Genomic DNA, 20248 nt, shown 5'->3' with positions numbered 1-20248 from the left:
TCCCAAAATGCAATATGCATAACTAGGCACCAAGGGAAACCCACATATGAAATTTGAGAAAGATCCCTTCAGTACTTTCTCAGAAATAGCGATAACAAACTTCAATGGTCAAAATCCAAGATGGCTGCCTGTCGGCCATGTTGTTTTCCGATCGGTCCCAAAATGCAATATGCATAACTAGGCACCAAGGGAAACCTACATATGAAATTTGAGAAAGATCCCTTCAGTACTTTCTCAGAAATAGCGATAACAAACTTCAATGGTCAAAATCCAAGATGGCTGCCTGTCGGCCATGTTGTTTTCCAATCAGTCCCAAAATGCAATATGCATAACTAGGCACCAAGGGGAACCTACATATGAATTTTGAGAAAGATCCCTTCAGTACTTTCTGAGGATTAGCGATAACAAGAATTGTTTACGGACGGACGGACGGACGGAGGGAGGGACGGACGGACGGACGGACGACGGACCACGGACGCAGGGCGATTTGAATAGCCCACCATCTGATGATGGTGGGCTAAAAACAGGGCGTGTATTTATGACAAGCTATGTATGCATTGGAACCTGATGATTTGGAGAGAAAATGGTAACAACTTAAGATGTTAAATCTTCCAGTGTATCCCTACGGTGTTCAATAATACCAACATAAATGGCAAGTTTTTACATATTAACTTAGCAAAATTAACTTGTTCCACACTCAGGTCAACATGTATATACATGTATAGTACATGTAATGTGCCGAGTTGGTTTGTTTTTGTTTAGCGTCCTATTAACAGCCAGGGTCATTTAAGGACGTGCCAGGTTTTGAAGGTGGAGGAAAGCCGGAGTACCCGGAGAAAAACCACCGGCCTACGGTCAGTACCTGGCAACTGCCCCACGCAGGTTTCGAACTCGCAACCCAGAGGTGGAGGACTAGTGTTAAAGTGTCGGGACACCTTAACCACTCGGCCACCGCGGCCCCAATGTGCCGAGACACTTATATGTAAACACAAATCCTATAATTGCTCTACAGGACACATCTGTTAGCATATCAATATGGATTGTACTTGATTAACCCAATAAGCACTCGACTCACCCAATAAGTATAATAACAAGCATGCTGAGTATTGCTTTAACATGTCCCCTACAAGCCCCCACCAAAAATAGTAACAGTGACCTTGATCCAAAATCCCTGAAACTTGAACTTGATCTGTAGCTACTCATACTGTAATCACCAAAATCATACTTTATTTTCATATACATGTATTGTACCTGGTACTTTTTTACCGGTAGTTTATTTTGTATACACCGGTTGTGAATTGTACCTGGCACTTTCATTGGTTGACCTTACAGGTCACCTGTTGACCTTACAGGTCAACCTCGTTTCCACTCGATCGTCTTCCTGTTTGTGTTTTTTATTTAGGTGGTTAATTATGTATTGTATTTACGTTATATTACTGTGATTATTGTGAGGGACTCTGTGTATTGATTTGTACTAACTGTGAGGATAGCAGGCATTCATGTAATAAAATGTCAAAATTTTGAGTGATGTAATTAAGTTTGTTTATAATACTTTGAAGCATGGCTGAGAAAATGCAGAAAACTGAGTGGAAGGACTAACAGACTGACAGACAGAGAGACGGATGGGAGGAAACCTACAGTCCCCCTGTTTCACTAGTAGGGGACTAAAAATACAGTGACAGGATTTATGTGTAGCCATAATTTATTAATACATGACAGGAAGTACGGACTAAACTGGAGAAATCAGTAACTTGTGTATATCAATAGCTAGGTGATACATTCCTACAATGGATAACAGATCTCCTGTATGGCAGGAACTTGTTAAAGAATAACATTTTTTTTTTTTTTTTTTTGGAGAAATGCATCGACCACAAAAAAAAGCTTATTTATCAACCAAACCACGCTAAAAAGATTCAAAGAGTCTCCACATTTTTTTTTCATTGTAAATCCTTCATGCATGAAATTATTGTAGCTTTTGTGAAATGTTTTCAGTAAAAATAGCACTGATATTGCTTCAAAGAAGGGACAATTGTATCTGTCTGTACAGTATGCAAATCAATTTTGACGAACCTTTAAGGTGCCATTGTTATGTTGCAATACCTTTAGTTTACCTTTAATATATAAACATGCAGTATCGAACAACATGAAGAGTTATGAAAATATCAACCCATACAGAAATCTCATCTCTGAAGTTTTAGCACTTTAGGAAAGTCACATCGGAACCTTTGCAAATTTTACAATCAAGTTGAAAAATATGTGTTTTTACATCATGCATGCTGGGCTAAGAATTCTATTAGGGCTATTCTATTAAAATATCTACCTGACCCCAGGACTCAACAATAAATCACTTCTATCCATGGTTGGATCACCTTCCTATTACTTTTGTGTAATTTATTAAATAAATTCTATAGGTGGTACCCCAAACCAAACCTGGAGTCCTGGGGTGGGGTAGATGTTTTACTGTAAAAGCCCTTAGCTTAATTACTCTACATAAAATTTGATTCAGCAGCATAACTCAATCCCCTTAACCCAATATTTGATATTGCATCATTTTACTCAGTGTGATAGACCAACTCCGTGACCTTATTAATATCTGACCCCAGACTGTCACTTACGGATTGGACAGGATTATTATTAATCTGCTCCGATTTGATCCTCCGTCGACGGCGGCCACCAGCTTGACTACCAGCCCTGCTCTGTGTAGACGATTTAATCTCTAGCTCATGCGACTCCATCGTCATGGCAACATCAACTGACCTAGAAGTATTATCCCCTTTATCCGACACTTCCCCATTTGCTACAAATGATGCAACACAATCATTGTGCTTTTGTGACACAACTTTACCCCCATCTACCATTGGTGGTATGCCATTTGATAATGAACCTTTTATTCTGGGTGACCTTGACCCTTGCGCTACAGTATCCTGGGGTGACCTTGACCCTTGTGATGCACTGTCTTGTGGTGACCTTGACCTTTGAGGTACAGTTGTGCCATTGTCTATAGAAACTTTCAGCCTTTCAATCCGAGCTCTGAGCGTCTCTCCGCCAGTCATATCGTCGTCTTGGCCTTCAATCTCAGAAGTGTCCTCGTGGGATAACGTCTTGGACGACTGAGTATCTGACCCCGGGGATCCAGCCCCACACATAGAAGAATCAGACAAGGTTGGTGAAGTGACAGTTAGACTTTCGGGAGATTGGCTTCCTGTCTGACAGGAAATGGGAAGGGTATCACAGGGTATTGCTTTGGAAGGTGGGAGAGTTTTTGAAGATAGTTTATCTGTAGAAATATTCACAGCAGGTTCACAATCAGACACTGTGTTAATTTTATTGCTACTAGTTTGTGTCTGTGAAATTGTGTCCACCTTAAGATTTGATTTTATATGTCGGGTCTCTGAAGCAGATCCTAATGTTGCCGGTTCTAAAGCTTGAACCGCTTCTGCTGAAGAATCCGTACATCCAATAGTTTCCTCTGAGCCAAATTTAGACTTTATATTCGACCCTGAGCATTTTTCCTGATGGGTGATTTTATCCAAAACTTTTGACATATTTAAATCATTCTTTAACGGCAGTTTAGTTGATACTTCGGTAATATCGTCTTTCTTTAACAACAGTTTAGTTGATACTTCAGTAATATCGTCTTTCTTTAACAACAGTTTAGTTGATACTTCATTACTATCTTCTTTTTGACAACTAACTTGAGTTTTTGTGGATGCACAATCTTCACATGAAGACTCAGTAGCCTCTTTTGTAGATGCATCCTCTCCTGTCACATCTCCTATGGAAACTTTAGCACCTGTTTCCATTTCTCCTTGACATGCATTTAAAGTTAAGTCCTTGCTTGGAGAAGGAGTCAAATCCTTCTCAATAGATTCTCCGTTGCCTTCCTTGGTTTCCCGTTTGCGCTGTGTCCCTTCTCGTCGTGCCGATGGAGCTCTCAAGAGCCCCTTTGTTTTAATCAGCTCCTCGTCCATGGGGTTTGTACGATTGGCTGAAAGTGTTTCTCGCTCCTCCTCTGCAGTACGAATAGCCTCAACCCTATATAAAGAACAAGATGAAGTTATTAATATTCATAATGCTTATGACAAGACATATCACCAAGGCAACTTTAAGGATATATTACCTATAAAATACTTATTAAAACAAGTGCTAATTTAATTGTAACCATATGTCTGCCAAATGACCTCTGCAGTTGTAAAAGAGTAGTTGATATTGCAACAGTATTCGCAGTGTCATATTAAACCTATATACCAAATTTCATCAAAATCTCATAATATCTAAATCTCGACCAATCAGAGGACTGGGTGTGGCCGATTAGATGACCAATTAAGATCGACAATATTCTTGTGCATCGTCAGTCATACACAAACATTCATGTAAAATTTGTTGAATTATGCACCAACTTTGTTTGGGGAACATAATAATTGAAATGTTCATGCAGTATTTTACATAACAGAGTTGTATTCAATAGAAATAAAAGAAAAAAAAAATCATTTTGATGCTATTTCTTCAAACTTCCTTGACAGCAGAATAACCTGCAGCATTAGCAATAAATAGTGTTTCTTGTGGATATGATCAGAGCTTCTTTTGTTGTTGTTGTCTTATTTTATTACTATTAGTGAGTGGAGCATATTAAAATTTTCTAAAGTTAAATTTTTTTATTATACAATCTTTTAATTGTAAAGAACATTGTCTCGTACAGAATACAAAGGTGTGAGACCCGTTATACATGTCAGGTGACGAACGTTTAAATCTCATATGAAAATTAACTCTTCAGACCAATGTTGTATGATTTTAATAATATTTTATGTCAGATGAAACATATTTTATTGGATTTCGCTATCAATTCATTTTTAGGTATGACATAAGTTGAAGTATAGAAAATGACCTACATTGAATTTCAGTGCCTGTATCAACAAAAGACCTTCGGGCATCAAAGCCTATGTTTTCATAACATATCAATTATGACAAAATTACAAAAAAAATTTTGAACAATAGAAAATATACCCTACTAATTAAATGATATGACAATCAATACCATATATCTTAATAATTGGAATAAACTAGGAATCTACCCACAGATCACGAGGAATCTCCTATGTGGTGATCCACTCTCTATATGTAAATTAGTTATGGAAAATATGTCATGCACGCATGCTCAAATTGGTTCGTTTTGAATGGTTGCCAGGTGATCAAAGCCACGCATCAGAAACCCAAATTTGAACAGACGTACTGGTTGCTGCCTTGAAGGCAAAAAAAGGGTTGGGTAAAATCACAACTTCCTCTACGACATACTTATCTAGAGTCAACGTGAGTCTGTTAGACAAAAAATAGAGATAGGTTAAATATGAAAAACCATGATTTGGTATTGAAACTACTCAGCATTTTATAAACAAGCATTTATAAGCATTTTTCTGTTTATCATTCGGGATTGTAGCTCGGCGTGTGCAGGGTTGTTCTATTTCTAGATGTTTATTACATACTTTATTTATGAATTGTTCACATAACTGAGCAGATATGTTGGAAATTTAATGAAGGTAAACCCATAAGGGATTATGATGTTCAACTTCATAAAGTTTTATATTTATAAACTAAAACATACAGAGTATTTAACTACCGCCTGAGGTTTTATATATTTCAGTCAATTTGAGTTGTTTTGGACTCACTCATCAACCCCAGGGTGTCAGTCAGGACATTATTTGCATACCATCAAATTGCCATACAATTATTTCAAACAGAAATCAACAAATAAAAGTCAAAAATGTGATTTCCCCAATATAAACTATAGTAAAGTTTAACCTCTCCCCAGTATCATGAAATTGACAATTTTTATAAAAAAAACTTTTAAGATCCTTCCATCTGTGAAAAGTATTTGTTTTTATCTTATTTGGGTCTTGAGAAGATTTTTTTAAAGTACAGTCAATTTGATGCTTTGACGTATCAATCCTAAGGGGTCAGTCAGGACCAATAGGTGCATACCATCAAAATGTGATTTTCCTATGTAAACTGTAGTAAAGTTTACCCCCTCCCTAGGGGCAAACGTAAAACCCCCGGTTCCTGGTATTCATAATACAGCACCTTAATTAAGACCTTTTCAACAATGAAAAGTATTTGATTCTACCTTATTTGGGGTATGAGAAGAAGATTTTTGAAATTTCAGTCACCACTTTTTGCCCCGCTCCTTAGTCCCCATGGTGGATGGTGACCGTATAATACACAATTTTGATTATACTTTGGCCATTAAAGATTTCTGCAAAATTTCATCAAAATTGGTTCAAGGGGTTTCTGAGAAGAAGTCATATACAGCCACAAGAAAGGACTAAAGGCAAATAGAAAAAGGTCACTTGAGACTTTCTCACCTGTGCTGGGAATCAGGTTCCATGGTGTTGATTTGTTCAAAGATAGCAGCTATCTGATTGTCATGGTTACTCTCTTTAGTCGAGGTGGCCAATCTGTAGAAAAAAAACAAAAAAAACCACATCATTTATGTTGTGTTTGCATGTAATGTACAAATTTGGGAAAGACAATCACTTTGGACTTTAATTTTCGATATGAATTATCAGTAAAACTTCTACATTGATTTCTTTAAAATCCAATTAGTTCACAAAAAGAGCAGCTTAGCATGTGTAGTTTAAGGATATATATTATATTCTGAATGGAGGTCTATGAATGAATGTGTGGTCTCTTACATGGAAATTCCAAACCATTGTCTAGTATGACACTGTATTTGAATTTTGCAATTCATATGTATACATTGAATTCAAGAAATTATTATCAATGTGACTTAAATATCTTGGACTGGTATTTTTCGAGGATTTTTTACTTTGTGCAAATTCATATTGATACTTTTGCAAGGGGAGATAATCTGATTTGTAACTGTGCCTTGCTTAATTTTTGAAGAATCATCAATTTCAAAAGAGAAAGCTAAGAGCAGTTCAAAAATGAGACCTCCCTAAACTTCATTATATATTTGTAGTTGGCATTGATGAGATATTTAATTTTTTATATATTTCATTATCATTTTTAATACTTTGATAATTAAGGATGAAGTGAATCTAATACCAAGCAATTATGAATGTTTTATGTATTGTTTTTCTTCAGCACTGAAAAATATTTAGTGAGTGTGAGAAATATTGTGAAATTCAATGAAAATTATTTAAACAGGAACAAAAAAAAATATTATAGGAGGAGTTGGATGGGGCTTCATATCAAACCAACTCACTTTGGAGCAAGCCTTTCTGTGAGGGCAGTAATGGAGGTCACAAACCGGGACAGCTGATTAAGGATAGTCCGGAGGTGACTCGTCTCTTGGTGAATTCTCATCACATCCTGTAGTTGAGCTAGAAGGCAAACACAAGTGTCTTTTAATACATGGTATGTATTTACAATGTCACTGCAGTTCATACCGACATAAATGTACATTTTACTCCAATTTGTGATGAGAAAGATGAAAAAAATTAGATAGGAGTCTTCAATGTGTCATATTTGGTTGAGTTTATGCCTATTTTGAATTCTTGTGTTGCATAAAAATTAGAGGTTATTTATATTGCATATGCCAAGGTACATGTACCTTGTATTAACCCATATTAAGTTGAATACATATTTTGGTATCAAGTCCAGTTTTTGAATATCATGTTATATAACAAGAGGCCTAGAGGGCCTGTATCGCTCACCAGTTGTCACCGGGTGAGCTAAAAATTATCCGCATATCTATTTGCAGATTATATCACAACATTGAATACATATTTTGGAATCAAGTTAAGCTTTAATTCCTTATACACAAAGTTCTCAGTTTTTTTTACCAGAACACAATGCATTGTTTCAAAGTTACTAATAGCACACCTTGATACACTTCCTGTTCGCAGGTTATCCTCTGAACACACTCCTCCCAGTGCTAAAAACAAATTAGGGTAAATGTTAGTTTCATTTCTATATATTTCTTGACGTTAACCATCATTATATTATAATTATTCTACTTTCATGTAAGCATATAGCAAGGAACAATTTTTACATCTGTATCACAATACAGTCTGGAAACAATGAATCCATTGTCATAACAATTGAAAAGAGTGATCTCTACTGTGTTGCAAAAAAATACTACACTCATGCTAATTTTCTCAATACTTTTTGGAGAACAATTATTTCAAAATAAGGACGAAAAATTGCCACATTTCTCTGTAAATGTTCAGTTGCTACAAGGGGAACCCTAATTTAGTTGAGAAACTTTATCTACAAGTAAGAAATTTATTTTTGAGGCATTTTTATTTCACCAAATATCGAAATTTCAACATATTTCTTTTTCAAACAAAAAGATCTTATCATGAGTGAAATCACATAACCTATATTGCAATGATAAATTATGATAAATATGTAATATCTTACCTTTTCCAGGAGAGGTTGTTTCTGCTCAACCCTCGTTTTGTGATTCTCCAGTTCCTGCTCGACTTGTTCCACTTTACCCTGAAGCTCCTCCATGACGGTCTGTTTGGTTAGACACCGACGAAGAGTTAGGTCCCTTTGAAGCTCTTGTAGATGGCTCTTCAAGCGTTCCACCATCTGGGACAGACTCTGAAGGGTAAAATTGAACAGGCGATTAAAATTGATAGAGACAACATTTAAATTTTACATCTAACATGCATCACCTGCACGTGTTGTGTATTAACATATTTGAATAGTGATACAGTTATTGAATTCAGAATATAAACATGAACATTCTTTTGAAATCTAAATCTGAAAATACAGAAATTGTTGAATTATTGGGCCATATTGAATCTCCTGTTTCAGATTACGCCCTATCTTAATTTTCCTCCATTGCCTCCTGAGTCTCAACACTTTAATCCAATAGCATCACTGACAAGTCCTATAAGGACAAAACTGCTGTAGGATGCAGTATTACCCTTTCAACCCTAAGAACTTTTAGTGGACTCTGCCATCCATTCATCATTTGAAGTCCAATATGGTCAGCAGGGGTGAAAAGGTTAATTCTTTCCCTTTGTATCGATATAGTTGATAATATCTTGCGAGTCTCTTGTACAATCATTTTCAATGAGTTATCACATTGCATCAATGTGCACGGAGTCGCATTTCTGCAGTAATTCCTTATATCAGCAAAACCAGAAACTGTCTTTATCATAAGGCTATGTAGGTAAAAGATCACAGATGATGTTTGACCTGTTTTTAATGTTTCTGATAAAAGAACAATAAAAATAGGATGTTTTGTCAATATCATTCATATAATGAAGATGTAAAGAAACTAATGAGGATTTAAAAAATTTAAAAAAATGCAGGAACTGGAGACAAAATTGCTAGGAAATCAATTTTTCAGTGACAGGTATTCTGTACAGTTACCTTATGGGAGGAATCAAATTCCTGACAGTGTTCAGCAAACACCCCTTTGCCTTCTGCAAGCTTTAGCTTATTGAGAGCAACTTGTCGTCTTTCATTCTGCGACAGATTTCCTGACCTCAGTTTAGCTTGTGGAACAGAGAGGTTTTTCTCTAGTCTGAAAGGAACAGAAAACGAAAATCTTAATCAGATTTTGAGTAATATTAATGCAAATCCTAATAAACATACCAACAACAGAACAATCAATAGCTTTATAAACATTGCATTTATACACAGGGATTTTTCTTCAGTTTTTTTCAGGGTCCAGGTCCATTGAATTATGCGACAAAATGTGACATTGGAAATAATAGATGATACCTTTATTCTTTTTTATTTCATTTGGTATTTACATCAATCTATTATTAAATCAAAACTGTCTGAGGTATTTTTACATCAAGCATATTTAATCTTGAAAAATTTACCTTTATTTCAGTGGAGCAATTGGATATTTTCAGTGGCCAATTGGATATTTTCAGTGGCCAATTGGGAATTTTCATAATATTTTCTTTAGGAGAATGGGTCATTCTAACAGACCCAAATTCTATTGTAGGGAAATCCCTCTTACTTAATTTTATTTTACATTATACTCACTCTGCCCATAACTTGTTTTTATTGCAGAGGCATCAAGATTCACCATGATGAATTTGTATTGAGATTATTTATATGTTTGATTTAATTCATAGTCAAAACATATTCCAAAATACCTCACTTGTGACTTTAACTGTACAAACTGAGCATCCCGAGAATACTTATACCAGTACTAACCGTGGAGCTGAAGTTGCTGCTGCTGATAAAGACAGCTGTCCGGCAGCAGAAGAGGACAAAACAGACGACATCCTCTGGGGAAAGAGTAGGGGCTCCAGACACCTACAGCAGTTCAAAGTGTGGATATTACACCATACACATCCTTCAATAAACTCTGGATGTAGCAGTTCAATGCATTGAATGAATATTAATTTTATTTATGATTAAGCCCAGTACTATATAATTATTAACTTTAACCGTTACAATATTTAGATAATATGCTTATATTATTACCAGGCTCGGGGTAATAATATATGGGTAATTATATTAATTTGATAAGTTGCTTTTTTGTTGTTATTTTTTTCTTTATTTAATGTCTAATTTTTTTATCTAATTGCAATAAACTTGGATGGTCTTCTTATCATGCATGGGCTTACAAATTGTAAATTGGTTTTGATATAAACAGTGTATTTTTTTGTTTTCAAATTTACAAAATTTTGAAATTCAAAACTTATATATCATGGCAAAAGGATAGACTTTCCTGTAATATAATTGGTCTAATGCAAAAAGACAGACTTTCCTGTAAGGATTGTACTTTACACAGTGAGGGGACTTACTTGGCGATTTGAACTTTGAAGTCTGTGTATATCTGGCTCCCCTGAGATGGATGTAGAGGATATTGTAGGTGAATAATTGACTTCAGCCTCTCCATCAGTATCTACAAAGATTTTAATGGTTGTCTATACATGTATATATTTTCATATATAAATATTTCATAGCATTCATCCCAGCATACTTTTTCCTCTATTATTTATTATTTTGACAAGAAATATTATCACACAAGAAGAGGATTGTCTTGTATCACTTTAATACCACTATGACGGAATTCCAGGGAAGTTCCATTGACATATCAAATTGACAGAATGTCACTTTACATTTTTTTCACTGATCGGTCATAAAGAACTCACACAAGTAATTTACTGAAGAGCCCTGAAGAAGTTTACATGCTAAACAGCAATAAAAACATCCACTGATGGCCAATAGCTGGATATTTTGTTTTTCCAATCATTCTCAAAATTGAGCACCCCCAACTAAGGAGCAAAGGAAACCTATATAGATGAAATTTGTGAACGATCCTTCAAATAGCTATACAAAAAGTTGATTGATATTTGTATAAACTTCTATTTCGATACACAAAACTTACATAGGCGAGGTCCAAAAACTCAAATTTGTTGGCTGAGCTCGAGAAAGCAGCACATGTGACCAGATGTGTATGTAGTGTAGGTAAAAGTGTCGTTAGACTGGCCAGCTCTTCCGTGAATAACTTCTGTTTGTCCTGGTACTGTCTAGATAATACAAAACATTTTTTTTTTTTAAGGTTCAATGATTTTATTGTTCTACAAAGAAATAGATAAGAAAACACAATATGCTGCCCTCACTCAAGCCGGAGGGGATCCATTAAACAAACCGAGCACTGATCTAGAGGTTAAGATGAAATAGTCTATATTATATTACTGTATCATTTAGAAAGGACATACAGTTTACCTCTCAACTACAGTACAGATTCCAGACAACGTATTGGCTGACGAGGTTGCCTCACCTAGCCTTATCAAAACAATTAATTATTATTAAATCATTAAAACATTATTGGGTAGATATTTGACTTGAAAAGCCTCTTTGACTGTACCAACAACATAATATTGTTTCAAAACGATAAATAATTACTCAAACAATATCATGTTGTTGATACAGTCAATGAGGCTTTTCAAGTCAAATATCTACCCAACATGAGGACTAGCTTGTTAGTTAAATAGAAACCACCAAAGGAAATTTAATCAAAAAATTATGTCATGTTTCTTCTACCAACCAGCATACTGGTACACATTTATTTCTGGAGACCCTCTGCAGGATATACAAAACTACCTACCATATATTTTACTAGAAAACCACTTGATGAAATTTAGAATAAACAGAGTTTCCTTTCATTCATATACTGACAGTAAAATCAACTGTATTTTGCATGCAAAATTGTTTACCCATCCTTTTATGTACATGGATAAAAAATTTTAATACCGCATTTTGTTGACAATTTAAACAAGGTATGTCCTGCACCTCACAATATTATAATGATAACTTGTCTCACCTATCCACCTCCATTAAAAGTGTTTCCTGTTTCTCTGTTATTTCTTTAACCATGGAGTTGTAGAGATCTTTGATGGCAGACTTTTCCAGCTCAGAGTTTTGTGTGATTTCTTCCAGCAGGGCTCGGAGTAACAGAATTGAGTCTTGAACAGAGTTTTGGAGGTCTCTGATAGCCTTATAGAGAAATGAGAAAAGAATTAAGGAAATTATGGAGGTGTTTATCACCAGGAAAGCGACAATACAATACATATCACTAAACAAAGGCTAAAATATATTAATATATATACATTGTATATATTTTTTATATGAAATAGACCCTTAGGTATTTTTAATTGCTACCTTAATAATGTCAGCGCATATTTGGATATCAAAATAGTTTGGTTTGGTTTCGAATTGATTAGCATCCTATTAACAGTGAATGAAATTTAAGGACGATCTCCTCTGTGTGCTGCGGTGGCCGAGTGGTTAAGGTGTCCCGACACTTTAACACTAGCCCTTCACCTCTGGGTTGCGAGTTCGAAACCTACGTGGGGCAGTTGCCAGGTACTGACCGTAGGCCGGTGGTTTTTCTCCGGGTACTCCGGCTTTCCTCCACCTCCAAAACCTGGCATGTCCTTAAATGACCCTGGCTGTTAATAGGACGTTATACAAAAACAAACCAAACCAAATTTTCTTTTTAAAATAGAATATCATTCTGTAGGCCTAAATCAAAACTTAGTATTTTTCTACTCCACAGCACAAAAGGCTACTAGTTGCAATGTTTATTACAAGATGTTATTATGCTACCTTTTCTTGTAAAATGGGAGATAACTCTACAAGGAATGTACCTGCATTCTCTGATCAAGTTTCTTGCAGCTTTGATGGTATGCTGTTTCCATGTCAACACAGTATGAACGACTCTCTCTGAAACACACAGCAACGCCCAATTGTAACATTCATAGGCAATTTACACCAAACGTGACAAAATGATCTTTGATTGTGGAATTGAGTAATATTGGACAGTGACTAGAAAATAAGAAGTCATTCAATGATGTGGCTGAACCTTGTCCAGCTTTGACGCCATTTTCTCATTCTATGGACGGCAGAGAGTAAACTTTACACTTACACTATATACTGTACATAGTATGTATCATTCAAAATACTGAAAAGAAAAAAAAATGAAATGTTTTTCTTTCTCATATATTGTTCAAATGTCAATTTTAACATGATTTTTTTCACAGTTATGTATAATATAGCTCTATAGGGGGAAACGTTCGCCACTGTTAAACTTGCTATCTTTTGTCCAAAAAATGAGGCTGAATTTACCAATGTAGTAATATCTGTATATCTATCCTATTTTTTTAACTAGATGTGAAATTAAAATCTCAGTCAATTATTCCCCAGAGACCCGAGAGGTATTTTACAAATGCACAATGTACAAAAATCACCAGTAAAAGAACTGATTCTTTCAGCACACTGCATGTGCATAATTACTCCAACAATGTTAGAGGTTTTACACGGCGAGATACTTTTGACAGGGCAAAATCATATATCCGATAGAAAAAGACCAGCGGCCTCTTATGTTATAGGAGTAGTGCATAATATGACATACGTAACAGGGCATGCACAACAGGTGTTTTTTTCAGAGGACACAGATTTCTTATTCTGCATATTTTAGTATTCTTTGTCAGCTGTCACTAAATTTCTTTTTTCTTCATCGAAGGTGATCACATTTATTGAAATACAAATTTACTGAATACATTCTTTTTTTTTTATAATTATAAAGAAGATATCATCTTGGCACTTAAACAGCTAATCCTGTATAAAACCATAAACCTCCGATCATATTTTAGCAGGGGACAATGCAATTATACATAAATATGGCAATATAAAATCTAATTAAAAGTTTCCAAAGGGGTTCCTGTAACAAGCAGGAGATGACAATGGAGAGTAGCAATTTCTTTTGGAGACCGGGGTATACGTACATATTCATGAAACTGTACTCGTGTTCAAAGACACATTTTATGCTCAAGTGCAAATAATTTTTGGTGATCAATCTGATATCTGAATGATTTTTTTTTTTCTTCAATGATTTGAAGAATGTTGGGAAAGAATTCAAGTGAGACATTATTTTCAAAGTTTAGATTTTTCTTTTAAACTGCTATGTAATGATTTAAGTGTTTTTAAAGAATGTTGGGATTTCATATTTGAGCGAGAGAATTGTTTCATGAATATTTACCGAATACATTCTACCGTCTCTAACAAAATATACATACTTACATTTTCATATCTCTAAAGCAATTGATACATAGCATTGTTTTCTTTTCCGTAGAAAACAGGATAAAAGGCTCATGGTGAAGAGCTGAATATAGAAAGAATTATTCTTATTGGAAACTAAAGACACATACATGTTACATAGTTCAATTAAGTGAACACAATTTTCTAGTCCACATACCATGCTTGTCTGGTGAAAATATATTTGACCAGATGTCTATATTTTGTACAAAAGCTGTGGATGGATGAAATTTATTTTCTGTAAAATACACTGATTTCACTAACTAAAGGAAGTTGGGTGGATATACATGTACATAGATCTACATTAATGGTGAAAATTTAAATGGGGTACAATTTTTTTTTTCATGCAGCAAAAATTTCATTTCATAAAGCTTTGTGGTTATCTTTGTCAGTAGATATAAAAATCCTTTTTCACTCATGAAAAATATTTCACTTTCTCTTGTTTGACCAATCAAAACACTGCTTACAAACGACAATGGGGTAGATTAAAAGTTGATCCAGTATATTTTGCTATAAACATGAAATAAACAGTACATCTAACAGTATCTTAAGTAATACCAAATATATTTCACTCGTGCAGTGCCCTCGGGAAAAGTATCAAAATACTAGCCCCACTCGTGAAATATGTTTGGTATTAATTACTGAAGACACTGTTAGATATCATCTATTTCTTGATACATACAACATTCTCTTGTATCTCTTCGGTGTGTTTAGACAAGAAGACAATGTCATGTAATGTAAACATCAGTAAACATCAGTAAACATCATAACTTTGTAGACCGATTTCTTTATACTTACAACATTCTCTGTGGATTTCTTTCGTTCGTTTAGACAAGAGGACAATTTCATGCCGTGTAAACATTTTGGCACGATGAGTTTCTTCCCGACAATTTTCACACAACGGCTGTGCACAAGTATTACAGAAATACATCTGTCCCTCACCCTGTTCAACATTAAATAATAACAAAAAATCTGTGTACTGGCATGTTAGAATCATTTTGAAAATTTTGAAAAGAATAATTATCTTTTTGTAAACCAAATGCATATATATCACATTGATTTTTTTTGATTTTTTTATCAAAATTGATTTTCAATGATCTATGGCATCCTGCAGCCATCTTAAATCATCACAAACCAATTTCATTATAATTTATATATTTATATATATGAGACAGCATTTTTACAATTCAAAAGATCTAATATGAGATTTTAAATGTATAAATGTGTACAGATATATCAAATTCAGTATATTCATTAGGATGTTGAAGACAGATTTAGGTACAAAAATATATACAGAAAAATAAGCATTTTTAATTTGATATTGTTATATATACAGTAAAGGTAATTTTCCTTGTATTAAATCTTAATTTAGCACATTTCTAGCTGAAAGCTCCCAGCTAATTCATCGGCACTGTGCTAATCAGATCAAATTTTGTGATGTGCTAAAATTTCAATGCATTATATTAAAATCCATTATATTTACTGTAAGTATAGTTACATTGTCACAGTTGGCACACTGCTCCCTCTCCTCACTGGAAGACATAACTAGGAACTGGAGAAGTTTATCCATGGGAGGTAAACCATCACTTTCTTTGAGGGTCGTGCTTTCCCTATAAAAATTAGGCAACATTAAAGTAGTGTACAGAAATGGTTATCTCTTTTGGTATATAACAACACCTACCTTAATTACTAATCTAGCGTTTTTTTTAACCAAAAACAACCTTCATAACTATTCGTTTCATTTTCAAAATACACATTTTAACCTGTTAGACTGGCCCCAATGTGCTTTTTATAAAGAATTATACAGTAACCAGGGCTTTTTCTGAGGGCTTTCTGGGTCCGTTAATGGGCCCCATTCCCAATTGGAATTATTTCATTTTAAAGCCATATTCCCAAAATTTGCAGTTTACTCCTGAAAAAATCTTTCCCAATTCACCAATTTTCTTCCCAAAATGAGACAAAAAGGACCCTTCCCAAACCAGAGAGAAAAAGCCCTGGTAACTGATCAGACTTCAAATCAGTCAGATCTCTTACTAAATCAAAATTTCAAATCTGATTTTTATTTGCAGTTCTGATATAAATATCAATATAGAGGTCAGTATAATCATTTTCATACAATACATTGCATTCAAAATATGTTTACATTTATTATTGAATGCATACAACATTTTCATTGTAATCATATATACATGCCACAATATAAAATAAAATACAGAGATGTGTGATTTATAGTCTAACATTATCATATATCAACAATGAACATTAAGACTGCTGCTCCATTCAAAGGATAAAATACATTGTCCACTAATTTGTTAAAATAATTCAGACTAGATGAAATACAAAATTGTATAAATGTACCATACCTAATCATCAGAATGATATATAGTACATTTTGTATACCATCCACTACTTTATTGTTATAATTGATAAGCTGACATTACTTGCACAAGGGACACAACATTTTCCCATCTTTGGCTCTTCCTTGTAGGCACGTCGAGCAGAAACTATGGTAACATCCTAATATGCAGGGGTCCTCATACTTCCCATTGCACAAATAACACATAAGTGGATTTCTTCCAATGACATCTACATCCTCCAGGTTTTCTGGAACAGGATCACGCTGAAATATCTCACCAGACATCACCCTACGAAAAAAATGATATCTAACATTTAACCTCCATTGGTCATAAAATCATATATGCGGTTATAACTGATTCTACCATGCTTGCTATGCAACGCCAGTTTTGATTGGTTTAAAACCATGTATTATTTTCCAATAACCCATGCTCGTGCCAATAATACACGCTCGTGCCAATAATACATGGTCGGGAGTCACGGCTGTAACAATTTTATATATCTAATATTCACCCATTTTATTTAAGGTCACCATAGCCTAGTGGGCTCCTGGGTTAGTCTCTCATTAATTTTTATCACGACGCGAGTTCGAATCCTACGGAGGCCCACTTTCTTTTTCTTTTTTTTTATCCCTTTTTTATTTTCAAATTCAATGCCATATGAAAGATGCTCTTGATCGTAGTACCGTATTGCCTGTATATTTCATCAACAAATAATGTAATACTCAAGAAATAAATCACAAGGTTTTCTCAGGGTTTCTTTGCTGTTTTTCTATTAGAAAGAGGTTGATCTAAGAACTAAACAGTACATGGTAGAATAGAAATAATCAACTTTGACTCGTGTATTGTTGCAGGATATACAACTTGGACTCGGATATTTTGCCTGCGGCCTTCGTTATTAATTTAATTGCAAAATATCCTCGTCCTCGTTGTATATCCTGCAATAATACACGAATCATCGTTAATTATTTCTTAAGTATACACTCAAGAAACAAACGAAACATGGATTTCGATATGTATGAAGACTGATGTATTCCCGAATTCCAGCGATTGCATTCAATCTGAATGTCACCCTTCGATATCTATAAGATGTATGTGATCGGATTATGAAGGACAAGAATTTTGTATAGAATTAAAGAGAAACTAAGTTTAACTGTTTATGTCAGTTCATATAGAGTACTTTGGGGTTAATATTATTAATATTAAGTCTTCATATATGGACATATTTCTGACTAATTTTTATAATATTAAGCTAGACATATCATATCTGGTCGTGCACTGCTTAACGTCGCAATCAATATAAGAACAGCTTAGAACACATGATTATCTTTTACATCAACTTTTGTCTAATTTACCCATCCCCGACATTCACACATTTGATTATCCGTGATGTGGAGATAGTTGGATGAGGGGAGTCATGATTTAACAAAACCAGCAGCGACACAGGCATTTGACAAAAATACTGTCACTCAAACTCAATATTTTCAAACTTTGTCAAACCAGATCCAACTTCCAGCAACTTCCATTCAAGTTCATCGTCACGAGGATCTGACTTATTCGCATCTCCATTTCTGATCAAAATCGCAACCTACAGTCATCGTAAATACATGGAATGTTTCAAAATAACTTCAGATGTGTACAGACCTGTATGGAACTTGGAACAACCTCCGTCAACATCAAGGCGAAGCATCAGTCAGCATCAACACACAGGAAGCAGACATCTTGGAAAGCCGCGCCACCTGGATATTTTGAGGGGAGATAACTCAACAAGATGTAATATCAATATTATAATTTATTTCAATTTGAATATCAATTAACTAAATTAAGCTTGTGACTTGAGGAAAAATGGACGGCTAAGATTAATATTGATTAATACAACAGGTGATATTGTAACAAAATTAAAAGAAGATGAAAGAGATTCAAGGGTCCGAGTTCGTCCTTAAATGACCATGTATAGCTGCTGATAGGGCGTTGAATTAATACAAACAAAAACCAACAAATGACCCGTTACAGTAGGTACCAGAAGGTCCTATCATGGTCTATTAACAATTGGACATGAACGCTAATTTCATCGGGTTATGGCAAGCCAGAGTAAACAAACCTCAAACAAAATTCTCAATTGATGGTAAAAAAACGTTCATAATGATTTAAAAATAAGTGACATATATAATAAGTCTATAATGTACGTTCCTGAATGTAAATTATATTAAAGAATATTTTTGTATTATTAAAAAAAAACTATAATATTTTAATTCTAGCTGGCTAACGTGGTTCTAATTATGTGGTATAAAACCGTACGCACATCTGTATCTACATGCATGTCGTCACTTATATTGTAAATTAAGGAAGACATAATAATTTATTAATGATAAATATTTTGATTAAAAAATGTTAAATAACGGAAACTATACTTCAGGGCGGAGGTCTCTCTATACATGGTGTAGCTCTGGAACACTCCTAGAAAATAAGCAGTTTCATTTCCGGAAAATGCTCATGCCATGGGCATAAAATTTGGCAAAGAAATGTTCTAACGCAATATATCTCCTATATACAGTATCGAAAAAGAAAAGAAAAGAAAACCGCTTGAATTCGAATAAAGGATGTTAAATAAATTGATCGTTAAAATAAACCTCCAAACATGAAAACCAAACATAATTCGAATCGATGACTTATAGCGGTTAGGTGTCGTAGATCTTGAGGTCGAGGCCCGGTACGGGTTATACAATTGTCTTACTTCGTCATTTGTGTTACTATTTTTTCATATTTAACTATTAACACAATGTATCGTATACACTAGAATGTGTTTTTGATCCGAGGTAAAGATTTGAATTTCCTGTCGAAGTTTTACCGTGTTGAATACAGTATATATGTTGTATATACATTTCGATTGAGACATTTCTATCCTCTAATAAACGATATGTCACTATAATCCTGCTAGGGTATCATTCCGACCATCGCTGCACCAATGAAACATTTTTTCCCGCAAAACTTGAGTGTGGCGTAGGCATGGATTATCATAGACATTAGACAAGTTTGAACGAAAGGAAAGTCGAATTGTGTACCAAAGTGATTGTTGCCCGAGTCCGCTTAGGTCTACCACAAAACTATTTGTCTTTTTGAAGTATTTAGATATACATGTATATCCCATATATATAAGATTATTTGTATCAATATCTTATAAAATCTCTTTCTGTCTCTCTCTTCCTTCCCCCCTCCAACTCCCCCTCTCTTCCCCTTTCTCTCCGTCTCCCTCCCCTTCTGTCTCTCTCTCTCTTTCTCTCTATTTCTTATAAAATTAGATTGTAAATATGTAAATAAAACTACCATCATGTGAATTTTTTCTCAATGTAAAA

The 20248-nt window shown here is 34.6% G+C and overlaps 1 protein-coding gene across 1 annotated transcript; it reads right to left on the bottom strand.

Annotated features, from left to right (window-relative positions):
• Window positions 1-868: 868 nt before the first annotated feature.
• On the bottom strand, window positions 869-18631 carry LOC117314676 (RING finger protein 207-like). Its single transcript, XM_033868762.1, has 16 exons — window positions 18540-18631; window positions 16983-17186; window positions 16040-16151; window positions 15340-15484; window positions 14527-14608; window positions 13095-13170; window positions 12269-12441; window positions 11330-11471; window positions 10743-10843; window positions 10147-10248; window positions 9346-9499; window positions 8380-8565; window positions 7840-7891; window positions 7220-7337; window positions 6357-6449; window positions 869-4035 (listed from the first exon to the last, which is right to left on the bottom strand). Exons 2-16 carry the CDS (start codon window positions 17180-17182, stop codon window positions 2553-2555), a joined length of 3219 nt encoding a protein of 1072 aa, XP_033724653.1. The 5' UTR covers window positions 17183-17186; window positions 18540-18631; the 3' UTR covers window positions 869-2552.
• Window positions 18632-20248: the final 1617 nt, after the last annotated feature.

The sequence above is a fragment of the Pecten maximus genome, chromosome 16 (assembly GCF_902652985.1).
Source record: "Pecten maximus chromosome 16, xPecMax1.1, whole genome shotgun sequence".
Classification (NCBI taxonomy): Eukaryota; Metazoa; Mollusca; class Bivalvia; order Pectinida; family Pectinidae; genus Pecten; species Pecten maximus.
Note: the sequence above shows the minus strand (reverse complement) of the source record. Positions and strands in the feature narration are given on the sequence as shown.

Bases quoted from the DNA above. Each gene is read 5' to 3' on its own strand.
- LOC117314676 (XM_033868762.1), bottom strand. From the start codon at position 17,182: ATGTCTGGTGAGATATTTCAGCGTGATCCTGTTCCAGAAAACCTGGAG. The intron at 8,566-9,345 runs GTAACTGTACAG...TTTACCCTTCAG, and splicing joins AATTTGATTCCTCCCATAAG to AGTCTGTCCCAGATGGTGGA. The intron at 4,036-6,356 runs GTGAGAAAGTCT...TTCTTTATATAG, and splicing joins GAACCTGATTCCCAGCACAG to GGTTGAGGCTATTCGTACTG.